This window comes from Calypte anna, chromosome 2 (genome assembly GCF_003957555.1).
Source record: "Calypte anna isolate BGI_N300 chromosome 2, bCalAnn1_v1.p, whole genome shotgun sequence".
Lineage (NCBI taxonomy): Eukaryota > Metazoa > Chordata > Aves > Apodiformes > Trochilidae > Calypte > Calypte anna.
Genome location: NC_044245.1, coordinates 69,194,562 through 69,217,089, shown reverse-complemented (window position 1 = coordinate 69,217,089; position 22,528 = coordinate 69,194,562). Strand labels below are relative to the sequence as shown.

The 22,528-nt window shown below is 39.5% G+C and overlaps 1 protein-coding gene across 1 annotated transcript in view; it reads left to right on the top strand.

Moving 5' to 3' along the window:
• The first annotated feature begins 1,497 nt into the window (after positions 1-1,497).
• The window catches only part of MYLK4 (myosin light chain kinase family member 4), a 60,575-nt gene continuing 39,544 nt past the window's right edge, over positions 1,498-22,528 (top strand). Inside the window, exon 1 of the mRNA XM_030445579.1 lies at positions 1,498-1,731. Within this exon, the coding sequence (XP_030301439.1) occupies positions 1,594-1,731 (138 nt within the window). The 5' untranslated portion in view covers positions 1,498-1,593. The remainder of the gene's footprint in view (positions 1,732-22,528) is intronic.

Below are 22,528 nucleotides of genomic sequence, written 5' to 3'. Positions count from 1 at the left end.
AACCAAGACATCCATTTGAAAGGTCTTAGTTTGGTCTGCTTGCCTTACAAGCAATTTTATTGTACTGATCAGGAAAGGATAGAAAGAAGTTTATATTGTGAACTTGTCTCAGATGCATTACACGTGTATGCTCGTCCATACAGGTCCATAATTACTATGGATGAAATCCTGCTCTCTTTGAAAGCAGTCACAAAACATCCATTCACTTCAATGGGGGTGGCTTACAATGGAGAGACCATCTAGAAGAGAGTGGTCAGAGTGTGTACTTGCTGTAAGAAATAGTACTGTCTGAAACAAATTGATTATAATTAAAGAAGAAAATGATCCCTTTCTTCAAAACAACTATTTTCTAGATAAGCTTTTATGAAGTAAGCAATGCAATTCTTCAAAGAACAGTAACCTAATTAAAAAGGAAAACAACAGCAACAACAAAAAACCCAACACAAATCCAAAACACTCAACTTTCAGGGCCATTAAAATACAGCTACAAGAAGGAAACCCACCAATTGTTGACCATCAATTAAGAATAATGACTTTCCACGGTCATGTATGTATTGGTGTTGCAGTCCTCTAGATGGCACTCTTTGCCACACCAGCTCTCCACGACCAGTTTGCTTTTGGAGAGGATGACCCAAAATATCTCTTCGTGAAACTGGTCTGTACTTGTTTTACATGCGTTCTGTTCAAAATGACCCCTTGCCCCCCATTTGTACAGTATCTTGGCTAAATTCTGTCTTCAACAATGAAAAAGAAGTTTCACTTCAGGTTGTACATTAACAAGTGAAAAACATTTTGTTTTATAGGAACGGTGTGTGAGAACCAGATTTAAAAAAAAGAATAAAAATCCAGACCTATCCTTTGCTCTTTGCACTCAACAGCCACACCAAGGGATGTTGCTGGTCCAGGGGAGGGAGTGGCATTTTAGGGAAAGAAGTCACCTTGATGGTACTGAAAGTCTTATATGCTTGCAGTTGAAATGATCAGGCACCTCTGTCCTTTGGATCAAGGACGTGATGGCTGGCAACTGAGCAGATGCTGGGTATGAGATGGGAAGACAGCTAGGACCTGCTTTCTGCTTGGCAATGGTTTGGATATAGGAGCAGCACAGATAGATTGCAAGCACAGAAACAGCAGGAACTGCAGACACTAAAGCCGTGGCATTTCAAGCTGACCCTGCTGGGCATGTGCACTGCAACACATTTTAAGTGATTGTCTTGAATTTTGGGTTTTTTTTTTCTTCAATTTCTTGCCTATTAAAAGGGAAAAAAAGATGACCAATGGCCTGAAGTTCAGGCTGCAAAGAGACTGCACTAACATTTTGTTTCGTTTGAGAAGTTCTGGCTTTTCAAATCCGTGCAATGCGCATCTCATGTTATATCCCTGCACCTGTTTCACGCTTGTCAGTAGGCAATCACTTCTTTTCCTTATAGGTTCAGGGAATGTGTTGAAGTGTGAGATGAGATCTTGCTGCGTGTCTGAGCCTTGTCTAGCTAGGTGGTACTTACAGAGCTGGGGAGGCTTTTGAGGGTGCCTGCCAAATTTCAACTGCTAGAGCAGGCGAACCGAGTAAATCAGTTGATTAAAAATAAAGGGATGGATCTATCCCTGCAAAGAAATGCTTCCTGGATTGCAGGGAATTTCTGCCTTTGGGCGTCGTATCTCTGGCACACCTTGTGGACTGTGTTAAGCTGTGGAAGAAAGAAACAGATCCCTGCATCTGGAAATGCACAGGTAGTAGATATACTTCTAATAAGTTAGATAGATATATTTCATTGATCAGTATCAATATTGTTTAACCGGATGAATGCTGCTTCTGTTCTTTCATGGACCGACGCATATTCTTCTGCTTACTGAGAGTGTATCTGGCAGTAAATCCTAGACTGTTGTAGATGTGGGCGTCAGGAAGGTGCCATCTCTCCTCCCGCGGTGGCAGTGCCGTAAAACACGATGCATCCTCTAGTGACCTCTACTGGGTGCAGCACAAAGGACTGAGCCTCAAGGTTACCTACCCTCTTTGGCCACGGTGGGAGCAAGGTTGCCAGCCCCTTCTTCTTTAAGGGGCTCCCCTCGGAGATCCTCTTTAAGGCTCGTGCCCGTTAATTTCCTCTTCTTGTCAAGTGAATGTAATATTATCTCCCCAAAGAACTAGCATCATTAGTTATTACATCACTAGATGTCGCAGTCAAAGATAGTGTGTACATTTGCAGTGATTTCCCAGAAAGTAATATAGTGCTATGATGACCTTTCATGTTTTAACTCAAGAACTTTTAGAAGAATTCTTAACAGGAAACATTGCTTAAATGAAAGAAATACATTAGTTTAGGAAGGCAAAAAGGAAGACACTTGTTCTAAAGAAGCTCCAGGGATGTAGGTTGCCAGAATGCTTAGGATTTAATTAGTTCGCTGCATATGTAATTTTTCTTTCTTTCTGTGAAGAGATCCACCAGCAGGATCTCAAAGCTTTTCTGTCAAGGTTTGAGATAACTGGGACAAAATTTTTTACACATTTTTTGTGGAGCTCGTAGGACAGTGTTATGGAGAATAATTGAAATATTACTGCACATATCAGCACTCAAAACTCAATAGATTCATAAAGAAATCAAAGAAAAAAGAAAGTGTAGAGTTCTTTGTATTCTTCCATAATGACCTAAGGAGCTCATTATATGAATGTCATCTAATCCATCAGAAAAATAATTCTTTCAGAAATTTGAACCAATATTTTTTTCAGTAAAAGCAAGCCAGACAGATTTTGTTAGAAATTTCTTTATCCATCTAGTTAATTAACTTAGTAGTGTCAGTTACTGAATTTTAATTCTTTTTTTAAATGTTCATTTTAAGCAATGATCTCTGAGTCCATATTTTAACCAGCTTGAGAAAAGAAGAAGAACCAACTCTTCTGAACCATACTGTCAAAGAGAATGTTTTCCCTCATATGAAGCTCAGTTAAGTCTCAAGTCAGTCACATTCTGTTACTGAAACTGGTAGAGAGAAGATAGCAGACACGTAAAACACGTACTAGCACTCTGTTCTTTATAGAAACTGGTTCCTGAGGATTCACTGGCAAAAATAAACAAACTAGGTCTGTTGCTGGTGGCTCACATTTTGTCTCTGATGCAGTCTGAAGCTGTTGCTGCACCTACAGAGGCTGAAAAAAGATCCACTTATTTTGCTTATGCCTAACTCATTTTTTTTCATTTTTTTCATTTTTTGCATTTTTTTCTTTGATGAGTTGTAGTTTGTAAAGAAAAAGAATGTTTCATTGCACTGTCCTATTTTTACTGCAATTCTACTATTTTGCTGCTGTCAATTTATTTTCTAGTTTTTAATACCTAAGGCCACTATATGAAATGGTATTTGTCAGCAAGAAAGCTGTATCAATTGCACTGCAAAGAAAACAGATTTTAAAATACCCAGTGTTAAGACTAGCAAAGATTGCTTTTCAGTCCTTAAGTATTTTGTTCCTCAATTTTGCTTCAGTCAGTGACTCTCAGAGCTCCTTGCCAGTTTTGTTGCATGCGTCATAAACCCACTTTTGAAATTTGGAGTGGTAGCATCTGTCAGAAGTTTGTTTTCTGATTGCTCTGCATGTAAGTTTCTGTTGCTCTTTTGAGTTAAAAGGTCTCTCATGAAGTGCAAGTTACCCAGGCTATCTCGTAGGTAGAATAGGTGACATGGACTCTGAAGTATTTCAAGTGTCCTTGCCAGGGACAAAGGTTGGGCTCATTCAGGGACTCCTGGATAATCTGAATCCTCAGCTTTGGGAGGAAATGTGCCAACATCAGCCTGAGACTAAGATTGCTATGCCATCTCAGGACTCCATGGTATCTCCATTCCGGTCTCATCCTCCTCCCTCTCTTTCTAGAAAAGTATTGTTGTCAACTGCAAGTAAACTGTTCCGAGAGCTCCCTTCTTGCCCTGCATGCTGCTTTGTGACCTGTGGCTCTCAAACCTGCAAAGGTTTGGACACCATGGCTGGTGATTGGGAAAAGCTGACTTTGTATTTGAGAATGGTGATTTTTTGACATCCCAAAGTGAGGAAAAATGACTGATGGGATCTAAAGATCTCTGTGGCTCTCCTCATTTTTCTGTGGTTCTGGAGAAAATGTGAGTTCAGCTTCCTAAGGGAGAGTGAGGGAACAGTACTACTCTTTGGTCATGATGCACCTTCCTCAAAGCAGAGTTAATGAAGAAAGAAAACTTTCAGTAAATCCTTTCTCCTTCTGTATGTGATACTAAAGCTGAATATTACTGCCAGTGGTGGGTAACAGTTGTGGTAAGCCTGTTTCACTTCAGTGAGTTGGAAAGAGCCTTTGATAATAACTGTTTGTGTTATTTTGAGCAAACACAGATCTTAACTAAGATTGTGTGAGTCACAGTACAGGTCAGATCCACTCCACGGAATTCATAATCTGAACAGATGGATAAGGGAGAAGTGAAATGAGAAACACGCAAAGAGATGGATGAAAAGTCTCCTCAGGTCATGCTCTCAATCAGACATCCATACAGAGACATCTGTAATACTGAAATGAAATTGCTGACTCTCTGTCTAGTGTCCTCTTTACATAGTTACATGTCAAGATCTGAGGGGAAGTATGCCTCTGAACCCTCAGCCTGCCTGATCCCAGCCATTTCATGAATGCTGGTTACTTTGCAAGGTCCTACACATCACTTGGTCCAGGATTTAAAATTTCAAAAATCTCTATCACCTCCTAGTTTTTTTCTCTATTTTTCTGGTGTTCATTTACATGCAGTTCACTCCTTTACCCCACAGTTAATAAGTTTACCTTGTCTTTTATTTAGATCCTGTGAATACTGCGGTGAGAGGTTTATCATAACCTTTGGAATGTGTAACTGTTAAAACACATGAAAATCAGATCAGTTTTGATACAGCAAAGGCATACGTTTTTATTTCAGTGTAAAAAATGTTGAATCTTGTCTATTGTCCCTTAAAAACTCTTTGACCTTAGATGTGTGGCTTAGTAAAGAATTGTTTTGGTCATGATCATTCAGAGGTGTCTTATTACAGGTTACCTACCCAGCCAATTTGTAATATACACGGAGGTGCAGGGAGTTACATTCAGACCATCCCTGTGACCTTTCTGTTCTGGCACCCATGTGCAGTATCTAGTGGACACATTTAGCAGAAGTCACGGTGCAGCAAAAATGACTTTCCAGTGCTGAGTGCATCGTGAGGATTCCAGACAAGGGCCTTTGCACAAGAAAGGTCACATATCTGTCACCTCAAATGGAAACCTCATATGTAATGAGCATTTTGAAGACCTGAGGTTCATAATTTTTCCCCTTATATGGAAAATCCAACTTAATTCCTGGTGTTTGGTCCTTTTGTGCTTGCTGAAAATGGTTTATTTTTCACTTTGGAGTTAAAACAGATCCCTTAATTTCCTATATTGAATCCATAACTGTTTGTTAGGCATGTGTTGTATGGTATATAAGGGAGGATTTTTTGAAAGTACTATAGACTCAAGTACTTTTATGTTCTTGATTGACATTTACAAATTAAATTCCTGAGAGAAATTAAAATAAGGCTCTATGATATGACCTTTTGCTAAAGAAAGCACACAGGATGCTGTAAATACACAGAAAAGAATTTGTTATTGATACTAAAATCGAAGAGAGTATTTTTCTGTAATTCTCTGTCTTCAAGTCTTACTAAGCAGACATATTGGTACACAAGAATATGTGTACCCTAACTCCTCACCTGGACTAAACAGTGATGAGGCAGAGGTTTGGTGCATAGGTTTAATTTCAGCCATGACCCTAACTAATTATGAGCCTCTACTTAACCTCATGTCTTAAATGGTGACTGTAGTTGAAGATGATAGAAGAAAATTACAGTGTTTTATCTTAGCCATTGGCAGAGGCAACAAGGTGCAGGATGATTTTCTGTTGACCTTTGACAATAGCACAGCCCTTAATATAATAATTACATTTTAAGGGACATGTTGACCAAGAGAATTGCTAACTTCTGTCAAATCAAACACTTGCTGCTGCCTTTCTGAAATCTGTGGTAGACCTATATTAGGTAAATTCTAAATTTGGAGAAATTGCCTAAAGCATCTTGGTCCTGCATATTTCAGACCATCCCAAGTCTACTATTCATCCCTAACCTATGTATTTATTCCAACTCCTATGTTAGTGAGGCTTTATTATGGTTTCATAAGAAACCTTTAAGAATAAAAATATGCAGCATGGAAATTTCTCTCGCTGCTGAGGGCATCTAAAGGTTTGGAGGGCTAGCATGGGACTTGTAAAGAAAGGTTGTGTGATGCCTTTCTGCATAATTCCTGGATCAAGCCTGTGCTGTGCATCGTTCCCCTGCTTCATTAGCAGCAATTTCATGCACAGTTAAATAGTTCAGGAGGCTGGCTCAGGACGAGTATAGGCTCCTTTTTTTCCTCAGGCAATATAAAATCTGTCTGCATTAGAGATTATTTATGTCCAGTGCAAGTGAGGGACACTTGCCACATCAGAGCCATGACAATCTAAGTAGGCAGGCTGTTACAGAACTGTGTGGAGAAGCAGGGACTCGGAGGGATGGAAGAAGCTCTCAAGGTCACCCAGCAGATCTATGACAGAAGCACAGCTATACGCCAGACTTTCTGACTTCCAGGCTGGGGACCTGGGACATACTGCTACTGCAGCCTGACCCCCTTACAATGAAAGAAATGTCTTCCTTATCACACCTGTTTCTTATATCTGGAATTGTATGTAACACATTGTTTGAAAGCCTTCATATTCTTAGATAACATTTGCCAAATATGTGGGAGATCCCTTTTTTTTCCCCCCACAAATTCTTCAGTCATCTCCATTTCAGCATCATGTGACTGTGGTAGACAAAATTGGCTTCTTAGCTATTCCTGGGTTCCAAAATCAGCTGAATGCTTAATTAAAAGAATATGGCTTGGCAATAATGGTTTAAGCATTATTTCCAAATCTGCCAGTTCTCACATAGTTCCCAGGATCTCTTGCATCTGGAATCATACTATTAATGTCCACAGTGTCTGGAACTATGAATGGTTTTCCAAAATCTTCAGTGGGCACCAAATTAAAATAAGACTCTGAAAAACAAACTCCCTACATTATCCTTTACTTACATTCAACTTTAGAAATGACATTGTGTGTTTTAGCTTGGAAATAATAATTGATAGACACTCATCAATGCAGTGAAGGTCAAGAAGAATTGTCTGTAGTGTTATATACAAGTTTTGTCAGCATGAATTTGGAATGAGAATTGATTTGAGTGGCAAGTGAAACACTGAGATTTATGCCAAATAAACATTTTATAGAAAAAAATAACAACAAAGCATTGCTTTGCAACATCTATTTTCTCATTGTTCTGTATCAGTCCTGTTGCTTTATCTTCTCAGCTTATAAAGGCATGCTTCCTTTCATCTCTGCGGTGCTCCACCCTAGTCCACAAGAATTATTAAAGTTGAGATTTTCTGCCTTCCAGTGCACTAAAATGGCATGCTAAAGGATACCACAGAGTCATAGATTCATGGTTTGGATTGGAAGGCACATTAAAGAACATCTCGTTCCAACCCCCCTGCTTGGGCAGGGACACCTCCCACTAGAGCAGGTTGCTCAAAGCCCCATCCAACCTGGCCTTCAACACTTCCAGGAAAGGGGCATCCACAGCCTCCCTGGGCAACCTGTTCCGATCTCACCACCCTCACACTAAAGAATTTCTTTCTAAAATCTAACCTAAATCTGTCACCTTCAGCTTAAAGCCATTAGCCCTTGTCCTGTCACACTATGTCCTTGTAAAAAGTCACTACCCAGCTTTCTTGTAGGTCCCCTTCTGGTGCTGGACGGCTGCTCTAAGATCTTCCCAAAGCCTTCTTTTCTCCAGGCTGAGCAACCCCAGCTTTTACAGTCTGTCTTCATAGAAGAGGTGCTTTAGCCCTCTGATCATCTTCACAGCCTTCCTCTGGACTTGCTTCAACAGCGCCATGTCCTTCATGTGCTGGGGTTTTCAGAACTGAACACAAACATATGGCCAGAGATGCTTCACCACATGGGTGGTCTTGGATTTCACTTTATTTACAATGAGTCTATCCAAATGCTTGAAGTTAAGCATGTGCTGAAATGCTTTGTTAAGTGAGGGTTGTTAAGTATTATGTATTTATTTACATTGAGGTTGTTGGAGCATGTATCCAGTAAAAAGATAATTATTCCTTCAAGGAGCTCATACTCTATGTGTAAATAAAAGTGAAAGGAAAGTTACACAACAACACAATGAAATTATTGTCCAGTGAATTTGTCTTTGTAGATGGTCTTTGTTTTACCAGTATAACGCCTTAATCACATCAGAGGATGTTTTTCAAGTTTTATCCTTCAAGGTTTGATTTTAGTTAGCACATTGCTGTAACACAGACTGTGTGATAAGTCTTCTGTTGCTGATTCCTTGAAATAGGTTAAAGTGCAAATGAATAAAGGGGAAACTAAAATAAATTGGAGCAATGAAAAAAAGTTTCCCCCTTTTCAATTTCTTTTTAAATTGTCAGGGACCCAGATTGCTTTTCTTTCACAGAAGCTCTCCATTTAGATAAAACAGGATCCTTTGGTGTTACTCTTATTGACACAAGTCAAGAATTGGTCTGCCAATTTTTTACTGAGCAGAAAATAGAGAAATCTGCATTAGGATTGTTTTCTGTCCCCACCTAAGAGTGGAATTTCAGTGAATAAAATGTGCATTTCAGATAAAACTTGCCCAGCTGCCCCTGATTACTGGTCAGAATTGTTGTTAACTGGGAGTTGCAGTCAGATCTCTGAAATGTAACTTCTTTAGCTTATGGAGCTGGATTTTTATTTCTTTTAAGCCACTGGAAACTAGCAAGGTTGACTTGTCTTTATTCTTTTCCAGTGCCTTCATGCTTACCTTCCCTGAAAGTGACCCAGCATCTCTGTTTTATAAATATCAGCTGTTCTTTCTGACAGTTATACCAGTAGGACTCCTACAATATGGGAGACAGGAATTTGGACAAAAATCTCTTTACTCTCTAAGCATCAGTTTATAATCTGTAATGTATATACTATATATAGACTTCTATCTGATCGAATGGTGTGGTCTGGGAATGGTTTAAAAGATTGTTCCCAGTTAAGGGAATGCAATGAAGAGATAGAAGAAAATTTCATTCAGATGAACTGTGATCTATGGATTACATAGGACGTAAACCTTCAAACCTAGCAGGCTTATGTTTTTATTAGGAACTGTTGCCAAACATTTGTCTTGTTTTAGAGACCCTAATGCAGTTAATCCTATATTCATTTTCTAAAAATAAACCTATGATTTTTATGAGCTGGAATAGTGGATTTCCCAGTGTGTGTCAATCACCTTACTGGTTGTTAGCCTGCTGGTGTTCAGGCAGAGTCTCTGCAAGACCAGTAAGAGAAACAGGCTGAGAGATGTACAACTCCTCCCTCAGTATATGCAGGCACATATTTAAACTTTCAGCAGTCTGCCTGTTGCTCCTCTTGGAATAAGTAGGAGCAAGGTAAAGTCTGTTTCCAGCAAAGAGAGGTCCTCACCTATTAGCTAGGGGTATTTTTCAAATACTCTGTAATTGATATTTTAGTTCTCTCACCACAAAACATGGATCCTAGATACCTTGTGTACTGTGAATATTTTTCTTCGGAGGGAGTGATAAAGAGCAGCTAAAGTTTACAGTGACCTCCAGTGGTAAAAAAGCTTTGTGAAGGAATGATATAGCTAATACTCCAATTTTGTCTGAAAGTTGCTCCTCAGAGGGTGTAGGTGATGCAAGTTTCATTGATATAAATCATACTACATTCAGGTTTATTTATAAATTTTTTGCCTTTTTTCTGCTGCTTTTTTTTTTAATATATTTTTATTCTTTTGGCTCTTTCTCTTCTCTGGATCTTATTGGTTTTTGAATTGACAGTAGTTGGCAATAGCTGTACTGGAGCCATGCTGTGTATGAGCTGTGTGAGGCTTTGCTGCTGATGTGTTTTCTGGTACAGTAGCGTGTGATCAGTTCTGGTCTTCCCTCAGACATTTTATTCTTTGTAGTTACAGTGCTCACAGTTTCTTTCAGCTCCTTCACATCTGCCTTTCTGGCTCACCCATATATTTGCAAAGTATCTCATATGTTGTTAATTGAAGGATTTTTCCATTTCACTTCAGTTTCCTCAGTGTTGAAGGCTGATTCTGCAATGGCTTAGCCCTCTGGGTAGTCCAGTCCCCACAAATAGTATGGAAGCACAGATTTTTTGAGTTGGTGATGCTGGAATATGGCACTGGGGTTGGGGAAGATATTTTCATATTCTACAAGGCATAACATACTTTTATGCTTCAGTGATTGTGAGTGTGATTGGCATTCTTGCATTTTCCAGCACTACTAACCTTTCCCTGTAGAAAATAGAGAGCTACCTGCAGGAATGAAAATGGAGCTGGATTCTTCAAAGAGCAGTCAAGATGTCAGGTCATTTGTGATTTTATAGGGGTCAAGAGGAAATTTTTTTGGGTGAATATGATACAGGAATCACTTGCCTTTCCCAGATGATTTTCATTCTTTCACACTCATATACCAAGTAAATAGGCTCGGTGGTAGACATGCAAGGGATCAGAAATCATGAGGCTTCAGCCAGCTGCTGTGAATGTAAATTCACATGTGCGTGACTTGAGTGGACACATTCCGAGTTGCCAGTGAGCTTATAAAGGGTGCTACCTTTTCCTGGGAATATCTAGATAGAGGAATAAAGTATGAAGATCAGGCTTTAGAATTAGAGAAAGAATTCTGGTTTGCTGACTTTCTGAATCAGGTTCTACTGATCAGAATGCATCTTTAAATCTCACGGACTTTATTTGGGAGGATATTTTCAGGACTGTTGAAATGGAGTACCTTGTCTTCTTGAGATGGGCTAAGATTTAGCAAACAAAGCAATTAAACATCACAGCAGAACAGCCCACTGGAAAGATAAATCATGAAACGTCCTTCAGCAAACTGTGCTTGGGATGCCTGTTTCAGATACAGTTGGGTGCTGTTGCGTTTCCTTGAGAGATACTTCCCATGCATGCCTTTGCCACAACCACACTTAACTGGGAGTGAAGGATCCTTCTTGTCCCTGGAAGTGGAAAGGGAGTGTTGCCCTTCTTGACCACATTTCTGCTTTCCTTATAGTGCGTTGCAAGTGGGGACAGCTATGTTTGTAAATAGCAATACTCAAGTCTTAAGAGATAGGGAGCTTGCATGTCATGCTAACAAGGAGCCAGTTGACTTCCTGGGAATTTCTCAGTAAGCTGCTCCTTGTGAACTCTGCAAATGCCTGGAAATTGAGTGCGTAGTTCTAGTAGCTTTGGGATAAACATGTATAAGAATAGCCCATTTGTTTTATTTTCCAGGCCAGCAAAAAATACAGGGCCCACATTGCAGTTGGGGTGAAGAGCTGGTGATAAACATAGCCATGCCTGGTTCTGCAGTGGTGAGCATGTACTGCTGCTCACCCTGTAAAGCTGCAATGGTAATCTCCAGGCAGTGGAACACAGACATCAAGTTTCATGCCCCTCTGAGAGGCTGTGGACCTCTGAAGAGATGCTGATGGTGTCAGGGCAGCTTGAAAAGTTAGAAGACTACTTGTCAGCAGCACAGCAGGTGGTGGAGTGACAAAGGTTCAGACCTGTGACACAAAAAAATACTGTGCAATGGCTGTAGCTGGCTCCTCTGGTCTGGCTTATCAACAATTTATATCAAAGCTAGCTGGGAATTGGAGTACCTGCAGATGGTGATGAGTCTTCTGGGCTTAGGAGACTTTCTAAACATGGTGCTCAGTGATATGAATGTTAATTACAACAAGTCCACCTCTGCAATTGTTTCTGTTCCTTAAACGGCTCCAGGCACATTCCTTGATCCCTGCTAATAATAGATGGGATTTACAGATGGCTCATATACCAGGGAATTAATACCAAGCATTATCAAAATGTGTCACAGCCTCAAACTGCAGTTTTGAATGTTATCTGTGAACCGACTTGTGATAGTACTTTCTAGGAGTGTTTCCTGAGGACAATGATGTTTCCTTTTTTTGCTTCATCAGTGGTAGGCATATTGACAATGAGCTGTTTTCTGAGGTATTCTTGCGAATAATTAGATAATATCTAGGAACTAATGCAAGGTAACTAGCATACGTGATCATAAACTGTTCATCCTATCCTAAAACGTACAGATCTGTATTAGCATAACAAAAAAAGTAAAGTCACTTGCATCCACCAATTTCCCAGCTCAAAATGAAGCAGGGCAGAAACTAGACTTGTGCCTTCAGATGATCAGTGTCTAGATAAGGAGTTAATAATGTCACTGTACAAGGCACTTCTGATGCCTTTCCCTAAAGAATTTTATCTATCCCATGTTGGATGAAGGAAAGCCACTGAAACGCTTTTCAGTTTAAAGACATTTGCAAGGCTTCATGTTTTAAAGGATTATTTTATCTACCTATAGACTGATGATGTAAGGTGGGAAGAGACAGGAGGGTGGAAGGGCAGAAAATATTTATTTATTTATTTTCCAGTCTACCGATCTCTTTTTCATTTGTATTCTGTTGGCCTATATTCTTGTTTTGATATTTTAAAAAAACAAACTAAGTTTTAAATTAGTTTAAATTTAAATTTGCAACTGTATTCAAATAGTCTGTCCTGAGCTTGAGCAGACAAACTTGTAGTGTTAGGAGAGGGACTGGAGCAGTAATGAAGCAGACTAAAACCTCTTACTTTGCAATCAGGTTTAACTTGTGTCTCTACAATTTCTAATGAGCCCTGTAAGGGCACCTCTGAATCTCTATTTGACATATGAAAATTATTGTCCCCTACAGTGAAATCTGGTAGCTGAGTTTCATGTAACTTTTCTGTTGTATGCAATGCACCCTCATGGCCTCTGTCCAGTGAAAATTTTCCTTCATCAGTATTAGTCTGTTCAGGCAGGTGAACGTATGGTAGTGTGCTGAAATGATGTGAATCTGGAGCCTCCCCCAGCTCCCTACTTAATCTTGATATACACAACGCAAGCACATGGTTTAAGTCAATGATTCTTTGAAAGTTTCTTCATACTTCAAGGGCCTAAGAGATGCTGTGCATAGAGTTAGTATGAGGCAGAGTTAGTATGCTGCTAATGGGCACTCTCCCATATTTATACACCCGAGCTCTGCACAAAATGCATCCAAACAGTGAGCTGAGCAGAGTGCTGAGGCTACGTCTCCCCCAGTGAGGCTGAGGGCAGTATCTGTTCCCCACCATGCCACATGTAACACTTTGTTCTTGCAGTTACAGTCCTGATCCATGACACTTGATTCTGGATGGTGGCAATGTGGACATCTGATCCTCTATGCTTGATCTCTGACACTGGATCTCCCTTAGGAATATTACTGGTACCTGATCTGCCTGATCACAGCTACTTGATATATGGTTGTGTTCCCCATTGTGGCATGTTTACCACTGAAAATAAATTTGAAACAGCTAGTACAGCAAAAACAAAGAACCGAAGGATTTGGCTGTATTCTGAGTCTACTCTGGCTGAAACACGATGTGAAGAAACCATATCTTTTAAGGAGAGCAGCATGAAGTATTAGAGCAAGGGCAAAAGGAGAATAAAAGAAGAAGTAGAACAAAAACACCTGTGCAGATCCCAACAGTTGTAGCTGTTATCAGAGCAGAGCTTCATGCCCTGCCTTAGTTCTGTATGCTGTGCTCAAAACAGACTAGCATTTAAAGCAAAACCAAAAATAGTTACCCTGCAGATTCATGTAAGATCATGTTTTTATGTAAAATTCAGTTAATTCTGTTTCACAATAAGTATACATCTGTTCTATTAGTAGGTTTCTCGAAGCTAACAAAACCTTTGGCTGAGCAAGCTGGTTGAAACCAGTTGCAAAGAAATTTATAATCTGGCTCATTTTGTAAGGTTTTCAATTTCATTGTAGTAATTTAGTGCCCCTGAAGAGAGAACTGCACTGAAATGAAAAATAGACATGCTTTATTCCAGAAGAATTGCAATTATTGCTTTGCCTTCTTCTCTAGTTAGTTTTATTTGGAAGAAGGACATCTTCCTGTGTCCATCAGTCTTCTGTTTCCACGAGCCATCATTTTCAAACATATTGCAGTGTTTTGTTCCAAAATTCTTTACTTAGCTCCAGTGACAACTATTTTTAATTTTTGTATTGGATCATATGAATTGGTCAGGGAATAGAGAAAGTTGTGTTCCTGGTAATGACAATTCATTTTCCATAGTGTCAGATGAAAAATTTAGGTAAAAAAGAAAATTGCAGCACTGACAAAATTGAATCCCACAGGCAGAAAGGTGAGTGAGGTCATGGTACCTCAAATGTTTCCAGGTGTAAGGAGGATGGGAGGGAGGCCAAAGAGTCCCAAAACTTCTATGCTGTTAGGTAGGACAGACCTAGAAGTAATGAGTATCACAACTATGTTCCAATGGCAGAAAAGAAAGATTACAAACCATTAAGCAGGGGTTTTCATATGACTATTCTGGATTTAGAGGTCAGCCACCCAGCATCCCAGCTTCAGGAGGCTAAGAGCAGTATGTAAAATCAGGGAATGTGAGGTGAGATTCTTTCCCATTGAGATCCTCCTCTTAGCTTCAGTCAGGCAGCAGTCCATGGCCAGAAGTTACATCTTCACTATTATCAATAATTAAGCTATCCCTTTTAGTTTTGTTCAGTGCATTTTTATCTGTCCATTTAGCTCATTGACCCCATGGTATCCTATGACACTAAGATCCACAAGGAATTACTGTGAGAATCTGTCATTTCTCATTCGAAACGGATGTGCAGTACTTGTGTTCAGTGCTCCCATCGTGCTGCAAGAAATAGCAGTCATTCCCCATACACTTTGTCTCAGCAATCATGATTTTTTAGACCCATGTTATTACTTACAGGTATTTGTATGACTTTTCAGTGCCTACTGAGATTAAGGCAAAAGCATTAGTTAGAAACAGCATAATCCTTTAAAAATTAAAAAAAGAAAAAGAAAGCAAGTGAGAGAGAGTGAAATGAACTGTTTTATAAGACCATAAAACCATCTGAGCAGACTAACAAGAAACTGAATGGCATGGCCTAATTGCAAAATGAAACTGCTGTGTGAAATTGCTCTGCCTTTCCAAGAAGCATGGATTTCTTCCAGATCATAAAAATTGCCTTTCCAAAGAGTGAAAGTCAGATATTTTGAGAGCAATAATCCCTTTTGCAATGCTCATCTGTGTAGTGTAGGCAAAGTGAGGAAATAATTTGTGACTTCTGCTCAGTCTTCATATATTTCATACCCTTAGGTCATACCTTAGGGCAAGGTCTAATCCATTATTCCTGTTGATGCCATTTCTTCAAGCAGCATTCATGAGAGATACGTTTTTAGGACTCATAATGAAAATACCATCTGCCATGTCTTCCCACAAGATCAAAGACCCACTCCTTAATGTTTTGAGAAAAGAATAGTCTGTTTTATTGTTCTCTCTAGTTCAAGCCTACCCCAGTGGTGCAGAAGGATCAGTGTTACAGGACTGGCTTTTGCCCAGGACAAAGGCAAATGCAATTTAAATATTGCTGAAAGCTATAATTCAAGTTTCTGTGATGATGACAGACTGTTTTATAAGCATAGCTGTAACCATATTCAAAGCGGTAGCAAAAGGGGACATTAGTCTTTTTTGCCCATAATCCTTGAAAAGTTAGGTGTCTAATTGAAGTAAGGTGTCTTTAGTCAGGAAGGAGAGCAGTACCACCAACTATTTGTCCTCTATTGTGATGTGGAGTGCACTGTCTGTAGACGTTGCTGACTTTCTCTCCCTTGACTACAGAGGATACTTAGGCAAAATGTCTTTTAGGTTGCTAGAGTTAGATTTATGGGTTTTAGAAGTTCTGTAACTTCATTTTCCTTGTGTTTACATCCAGCTTTAACCATTTCAATAGTACCAGATACCAGCCATCCTGCTGAAGAGGAGACAAAGGGCAGTCAGGAGTTACCAGTAGAACTTTATCTACCTATGCCTTCCCTTCTAATAAGAAAGAGAAAAATGTGCATTTTTTATCTGTGATCCCATAGATATTACAGAGTTTAAAAGAAAAAAAAATCTATAGCATAAGCTTTCACCATCTACATGAAACGAGAAGGGACCATTTTGATCCTGTGCTCTGCCCTTCCACAGAAGCCATGGAAATCAGCCAGGGGGTTTCTATATGGAACTCAAAAACTTGTGATCAAATTAGAGCGAGTAATGTTAATGGAGTTCTGTAAATAGAAGAAGTGAGCAGATGACGATAGGTCAGGGGAAGAGAGGAGAGGCCCTTTGAGGTAAGAGGAGAATTTGTTTCATAACAAGACTGCTCTTCTCATGTTTCCCTGTCCCAGAAGCAGAGTCACTAGACACTCAGGAATCCAGATTTGATCTTTCACTAACATAAACACAACAAACTTATTCTAAGCAATATTATGTTTACTTTTCTTAATGTGAAAAAGGTTAAAATTTAGTCTGAAAACATAAAGAAGTGCAAAGGATCAGTTAGTTTTCTTATATCATGTAGCTGCTTCATAATCCTGATGTTTGTCCAAGTCTGTTTCCTATTTTTGAGGGTTTAGTAAATGTTGTGCTACTTTATATAGTATGCAGATTGACTGTGGTCAGCTGCACATGCAGCAAGAATCCTAACATTTCTGCTTGCTGCTGGTTTGCATTTTAATAAAGCAGAGTTAGAGGTTGCCTGTATTTCCCCTTACGCAGAAGCACAGGGTTACAGGTGCAAGCAGACCATGCTGGTTAAATACTGTCATGCTCTTTTCTTTTCTCAGATAGATAAGAAAACCAGTTAGTGATTGGGAAAACTACATTGGGCAAGTGGGAAAGGTAAGGGTACAAACTCTTCCCATCTTCTTTTTTTCTGGACAAGCTTCTAGGAGACAACTGAGTCTCTCCTGAGGGCAAGGCTTGCTCTGACCACCTGCTTCATTAAGAAACGAGGCCTGTGTACCAGTGCTTGCAGCTGGCATCCTGCATGAGTTGTTCAGGGGATGACTGCTTTTCTCTTCAGCTTCTGAAATGTTCCCACTCCTAGAACATAAAAGTGTAGAGTTTTTCACCTGTACATTCAACAGGCCCTTCAGGAGCTCAAAAGTAAATGTGAACAGCAGGCAAAACGTTCCCCTAAAGATTTTGCAAAGAGCAGTCAGCAATGCTTCTGGATGCACATAATATTATCAGGTGGTGGAGCACACTGACACATGATTACTATCAGCAGAAGTTGCCTTGCACCTGTTCTGTCTGCCTGTGTGGACGTTCCTTCCTAAATGGATCATGCTTCAGTTCTGGTGTCTTTAACTTAAAATCCTCCTCATAAAATTAATGCTGACTCCTACAGCATGGACTTAGTGGAGGCTTAAAGCCTTCAGTAGCTTGCAGGTGTGCACTGTAACTGAATTTTAATTTGGAACAGGTAATAAAAAGCAAGCACAATGTGTATGTTTTGGCAAAGAAGTGATACAACTGCTGAGCTCAAATAGGCAAATGAATTTCATTGGTTTGGTTCTTCTGTACTTGCTTGGAAAAAATATGTGGTTTTAGACATTTGTGAGATGGCTTCAGCTATTCTTAAGCTGTTCTGTGAACACAGGAGTTTCATTCTTAACTCTAATTTAATAATGCTGACTACTGGAACTCTTCAAAGGCTGCTGAAAGATTGCCTTGTGTTTTCTGGAAAAAAAAAAAGAATATAGAACCGTGCTAGTTGCATTAAATCAGGGGTTTAACAAATAAGACTGCAATTGTATAGGTGATATGATGTGGTACATGAGGCTTCTGAGTAGGCAGTGTAGCACTAATAAAATATTTTTTCCTAAAAGGAAAAGAAAAAAAAATATCAGCATTTACAGACTGCATCACACTGTTTCAACAGTGGAATATTAATGAATCAGTAATGCCAGACTGTTTTATTTAGCCAACTTCTGTAACACTGGTGTCCTTTATTGTTTATTCAAACTGCAGACTTATCCAGCATTGTATGCTGATAAAATTTCTATGAAAAGAAACTTCTGCCTGGGAAAAGCTATGTCTGGCCAAAGGAAGAGTTCTTTTTGCTTAGCCAGTTGGCCCAAAGGCCAAGCATTTAAAATCTTACATGGTTCTACTTACACTGCACATTAAAGTAGGGAAATGGCGCTTAAGTTACAGGTGCTGTAGTTCAGTTGTGTGTCCTTTGGGTCACTATGCTCATGAGGTGCTCACACTGATCTCTGAGAGGTGTTTCCTTGCAGTGTTTCTATTAAATAAAATCTTTGCTCATCTTCTTTAGTGGACAGTGCAGCTGGCCTCCCGTAAGGAACACTCCTTCCCATGAAAAGCACTGAGAAGTTGACAAGTGGTAAATGTGCAGCTTCAGAATTTCTCCCTCAGTTCTTATGGACTGTCCTAATATCTGGTCACATACTACTCTCTTTGGGACGCTCCTGGATGATCAACAGGAGTCTCTTATCAACAACTTGATTCTTCAGGACTTTTATTTCTTCCTATTGAGTGCATCCTTCCTTGTGTTAATCACTCTGCTCCATTTAAACAGGATTTTTACTGATTCTAGACTGCCTGATGGGTGTCATAGAGAGAGGTGAAAGCTCTGGAGGAAAGGTGTCATTGTGCAGGGGTACATCCACTGGTGCCAGTGCAGACACTTGAAGACAAGAGAAGCATCTGCAAGGTAAATCTTGCCCAGACTCCCTGCATCTGCAAGGAAAGTCTTCTCTTGATTTGATGGCCTCCAGTAAAGTGAGCCTTATGCATCTTGCATGTAGATATGAAAAGACTTTATGAAATCTCTGGTGTAAGAGTCTTAGATGTTGGTGAGGTCTGAGCATTTTTATATTCAGTTAGCAAAGGCAGTTAATTATCAGTAAGAGTCATCTCCCCAGCTTTTGTGTAAGAGGTGATAACAATATATTTAGCACACACAAAACCTGTTCTTGAATTTCTATTTTCTTGGAAATAATTTAATCTGAAATTTCTCACAGTATTAAGGCCAAGACTGATGTTGGAAGATTTTTGGTATGAACTATTAAGTCTTGACAAATTAAAACAAAAAGTCTTTATTATAGAAGCGAATCTGAGCTTGTTTGATATATTAGTGTCCTGCCAACAACATATCACCTTTTAGAGCTCATCAGGTAATTGAAAAATTGAGGAGGTACTACACAGGGTTTTTGTAATGGCTATTGATGCTGTTAATTTCCTGAATGTCTTTTGTTGGGTACTCAATGTGGCTGATCTTGACAGCCATATGGATGGGCATCTGGATTGATCACTTAGTTGGAATATGGGGGACTGAAGGGGACATAAATAGGTAGTGATTGTGATGGCTTTCAAAGTTCAGCTGAGAACTTAGCATGTTTCATCTTGGAATGAATGCTCTAGAGGGAATAAAATAACTACAAGAGAAAACATATAGCAAAAAGGCATTTCTGTCAGTGAAAATACCCACCAACATAAAATGGTATTAGCACATGCACCTTGGTCAGAACAGGAAGAGAGGAATGAAGATTTCTGTGACCTTTATTTACCTCCTGTTCACTCATTCTGTCATATGAAATTGAGCAGAATGGTGTGTTTGTATTGGTATAAAACAAACAGATCAAAGGGGATAAAAACTACCACACTTCCTGCATTTTAGGGCTTTTTAATATAGCTCAAAAGTTAGATTTTATGTAACACCCTTCTTTTGAATTCTTCGTCCCTATAGCATAAAGGTACACTATGAAAACTTGCCAGGCACAAGTTAGAATCTTTTAAAGTATTAACAAACATTCTCCAGAATTAGCAAAGCTGACAAATAAAATGAACTCAAATTAACCCTTCCCTAAAAACTGGTCCCCACTATATGCATTTCATGGTGCTTTCTTTTCTTCTTCTGCACAGTCCTGGATTCTGACATTTGTGCTGAATATGAATGTGTCATTTGCTTCTTTTTTTTTTGATGCTAGACTTTCAAGATGAAGTGATGGGTCAAGGTAGTTTCTGCACACAAATTTTCATGCTGATTTACTTGCTTGAAGTCTGTCTAATTCCAACTCTGCTTGCAGTCAAACTGGTAGAAAAATGTTTGCTTCAGCAGACCCTGCCTGGATAAATAACCAGTGCCTTGGCTCACCTACAGAATGAGTGAATTCCTGGTTTTGGTGCAGTGCCTTAGCAGTGGAGCATGATAAAAAGATTTCAGATTAAGTATTTGCTGCAGAAATAGGTAATAGTAGCTGTGGAGAGTGTTTACTGATATTTTAAAAAACACAAATGAGCAAAAATGCCCAAACCCTCTTTCCTACTTCTGTACTCCCATGGCCAGTCTCCCAGCAGAAGGCATCAGGGAACAAATCACCTTGAATGAAAATGTATCAGTCGTAACACAGCAGAAGAGCACTACATTCCCTGAGTTTGCACGCTGGGACTTTGATTACCCTGGGGTGTTGTCATCTTTGCAGTATTCTTACAGGAGGCAAAACAGGTTAACTTGTAATGAAACTGAAGATATATGCCTTTGCTTTTTAGAGGTTAGCTTCATAAAGCTAGCTGGTCACTTGCTGATAGCCCAAGATACACATGAATCTCAACAGCTCTTTCTGTGGGTTTGCCTGTTGGATGGGCAGCCACAGAGGATATCTGCAGTTTCTGACCTGGGCTGAGGTATCGTGGACTGGACAGTAGGTAAGTTTTGCAGCTTGAAGGAAGCTGAGATATCAGTATGTTTCTTCTGGAGAAGATAATACACTCTTTGTAAAACTTCTACCTCCCAACAGGCCAGGCATCTCTGGGGCTCTTTGCAGTTCTTCTAAAGATGTTTAATCAATAGACTTTTGCTTTCTCACTAAAATTACATTTGCTGTATTTTTAGTATGTTCTGATGGAGAAAAAGGTGTTACTTGCATCCAATTTTCCATATAACCACTTCTGATCACTGTCCCTTTCAAGTCCTTTCAACCTATCCATCCTGAATTAACTTTTTTGTAAGAAAAGGCCTTTCGTGGTTTATAAATTTTAATACAGGATGCTAGCTGCCAGAAAGTTTTGGATTGCAACCAAGGATTTTAACCAGTCTACCCAGCAGATGAAATGAGGTACAGCTCCTGCTGCACCTGGAGACAGTACTTCTTTCATTGCTGTGTTTCAGAGTTATGACACCTCTGCTTTAGCCTCAGAAAGTCAGGAATTTTCCTTTAAACAGGCTTCCTGGAAATAGCATTTTAGGCTATTAATGGGTAATTTATCACAGAGTATTTTTCAGCCCTAAGAAACTCTGGGTTTTGAGGTTTGTTTTGTTTTTAGTATAGTAAAAAGGGGACAGCTAAGCAGAGGTGAGACTCCTGATATGATATCTTGACAGCAGGAGATGGAAGTAGAAACTAACCCTCAGTGAAAGAACATTGTGCACTTTGATGGTGAAGTGTTTTGAACCAATAGTTGTGTTTGACCTGGATGAAAGCTGCACCATGCGACTTGCAGTTTATTACCTCTCCTGTGCATATGCTTTTCCACGTGAAAGAAATCTGCAGAACTTGAGAGTATGAGTATCACTCCCAGAACATGGGTAGTTTCTTCCCTTATAATTTTAAACCTAAAAGATCCAGATATTTTCTATAGAGATATTTGTACAGTTACAATTAACATTTTTTTTTCTGAAAAGAGCGGTCATAAAAAACCTATCTGCAGACATAACTGAACTGGACTTGGGATCTCTCTGTAATTTATTTCAGGGACTTGCTTTCATGATTTATTGCTAGGGTATCTCCAGGATACTTAGTTACCAAGGTCATTATAATAAAGGAAGTCAGAATTAATAATTAATTAACAGGTTGTAGAGTAGTTGTATGCAGAGAGCCCTGTGGAGCAGTAAATTCCCTAGTCCTGCCTCATGAAATTCAGTGCCAGCCTTTTCTTGCTGTATGTTCCTGCCCTGTATAAAGCTCTTTGCTTTTCTGACCTTAAGCAGTATTTTGGGCAGAGCCCAGGGGAGCCGTAAAGGTATATCACTTCTGACACACTATGTCACTTAATCTTAGGCATACAGTTATTTCAGCCCCATGGTGAAAGAGTCCAACATGACTGCTGACTGTAGAAATGCATCATTTTGGATAAATTCCCTTGTCCTTGATGATGTATCTTTTTTTTTTTTTGGTTGGGAGGGGTAGGAAGGAGGCCAGGACGGAGAAAAGAATGGTTTTCCTTTTCTGCCACCACAGATATGTGTGAACTTTCAGTAAACAGCATGACTTTCTGATTTTGGTTCATAGCCTTTCATGCTTACTTTCTAATCTATTTCAGAACAGAGAAGCTGTAAACTTATATTGTTTCTCAGGAAGCTGTTGTTGTGTACTGAGGAAGGACCAGACATGCCCCAGCTCTCAGTTGTTCACTACTGTATACAATACTTTTTCTGCTTCATGACTACCATATAGCAATCTTTTAGTATTTTAGATAGGGGGTCTCCTGTTCCCCAAAGTCTTAAGTTGTGTCTTTGAGGTTTA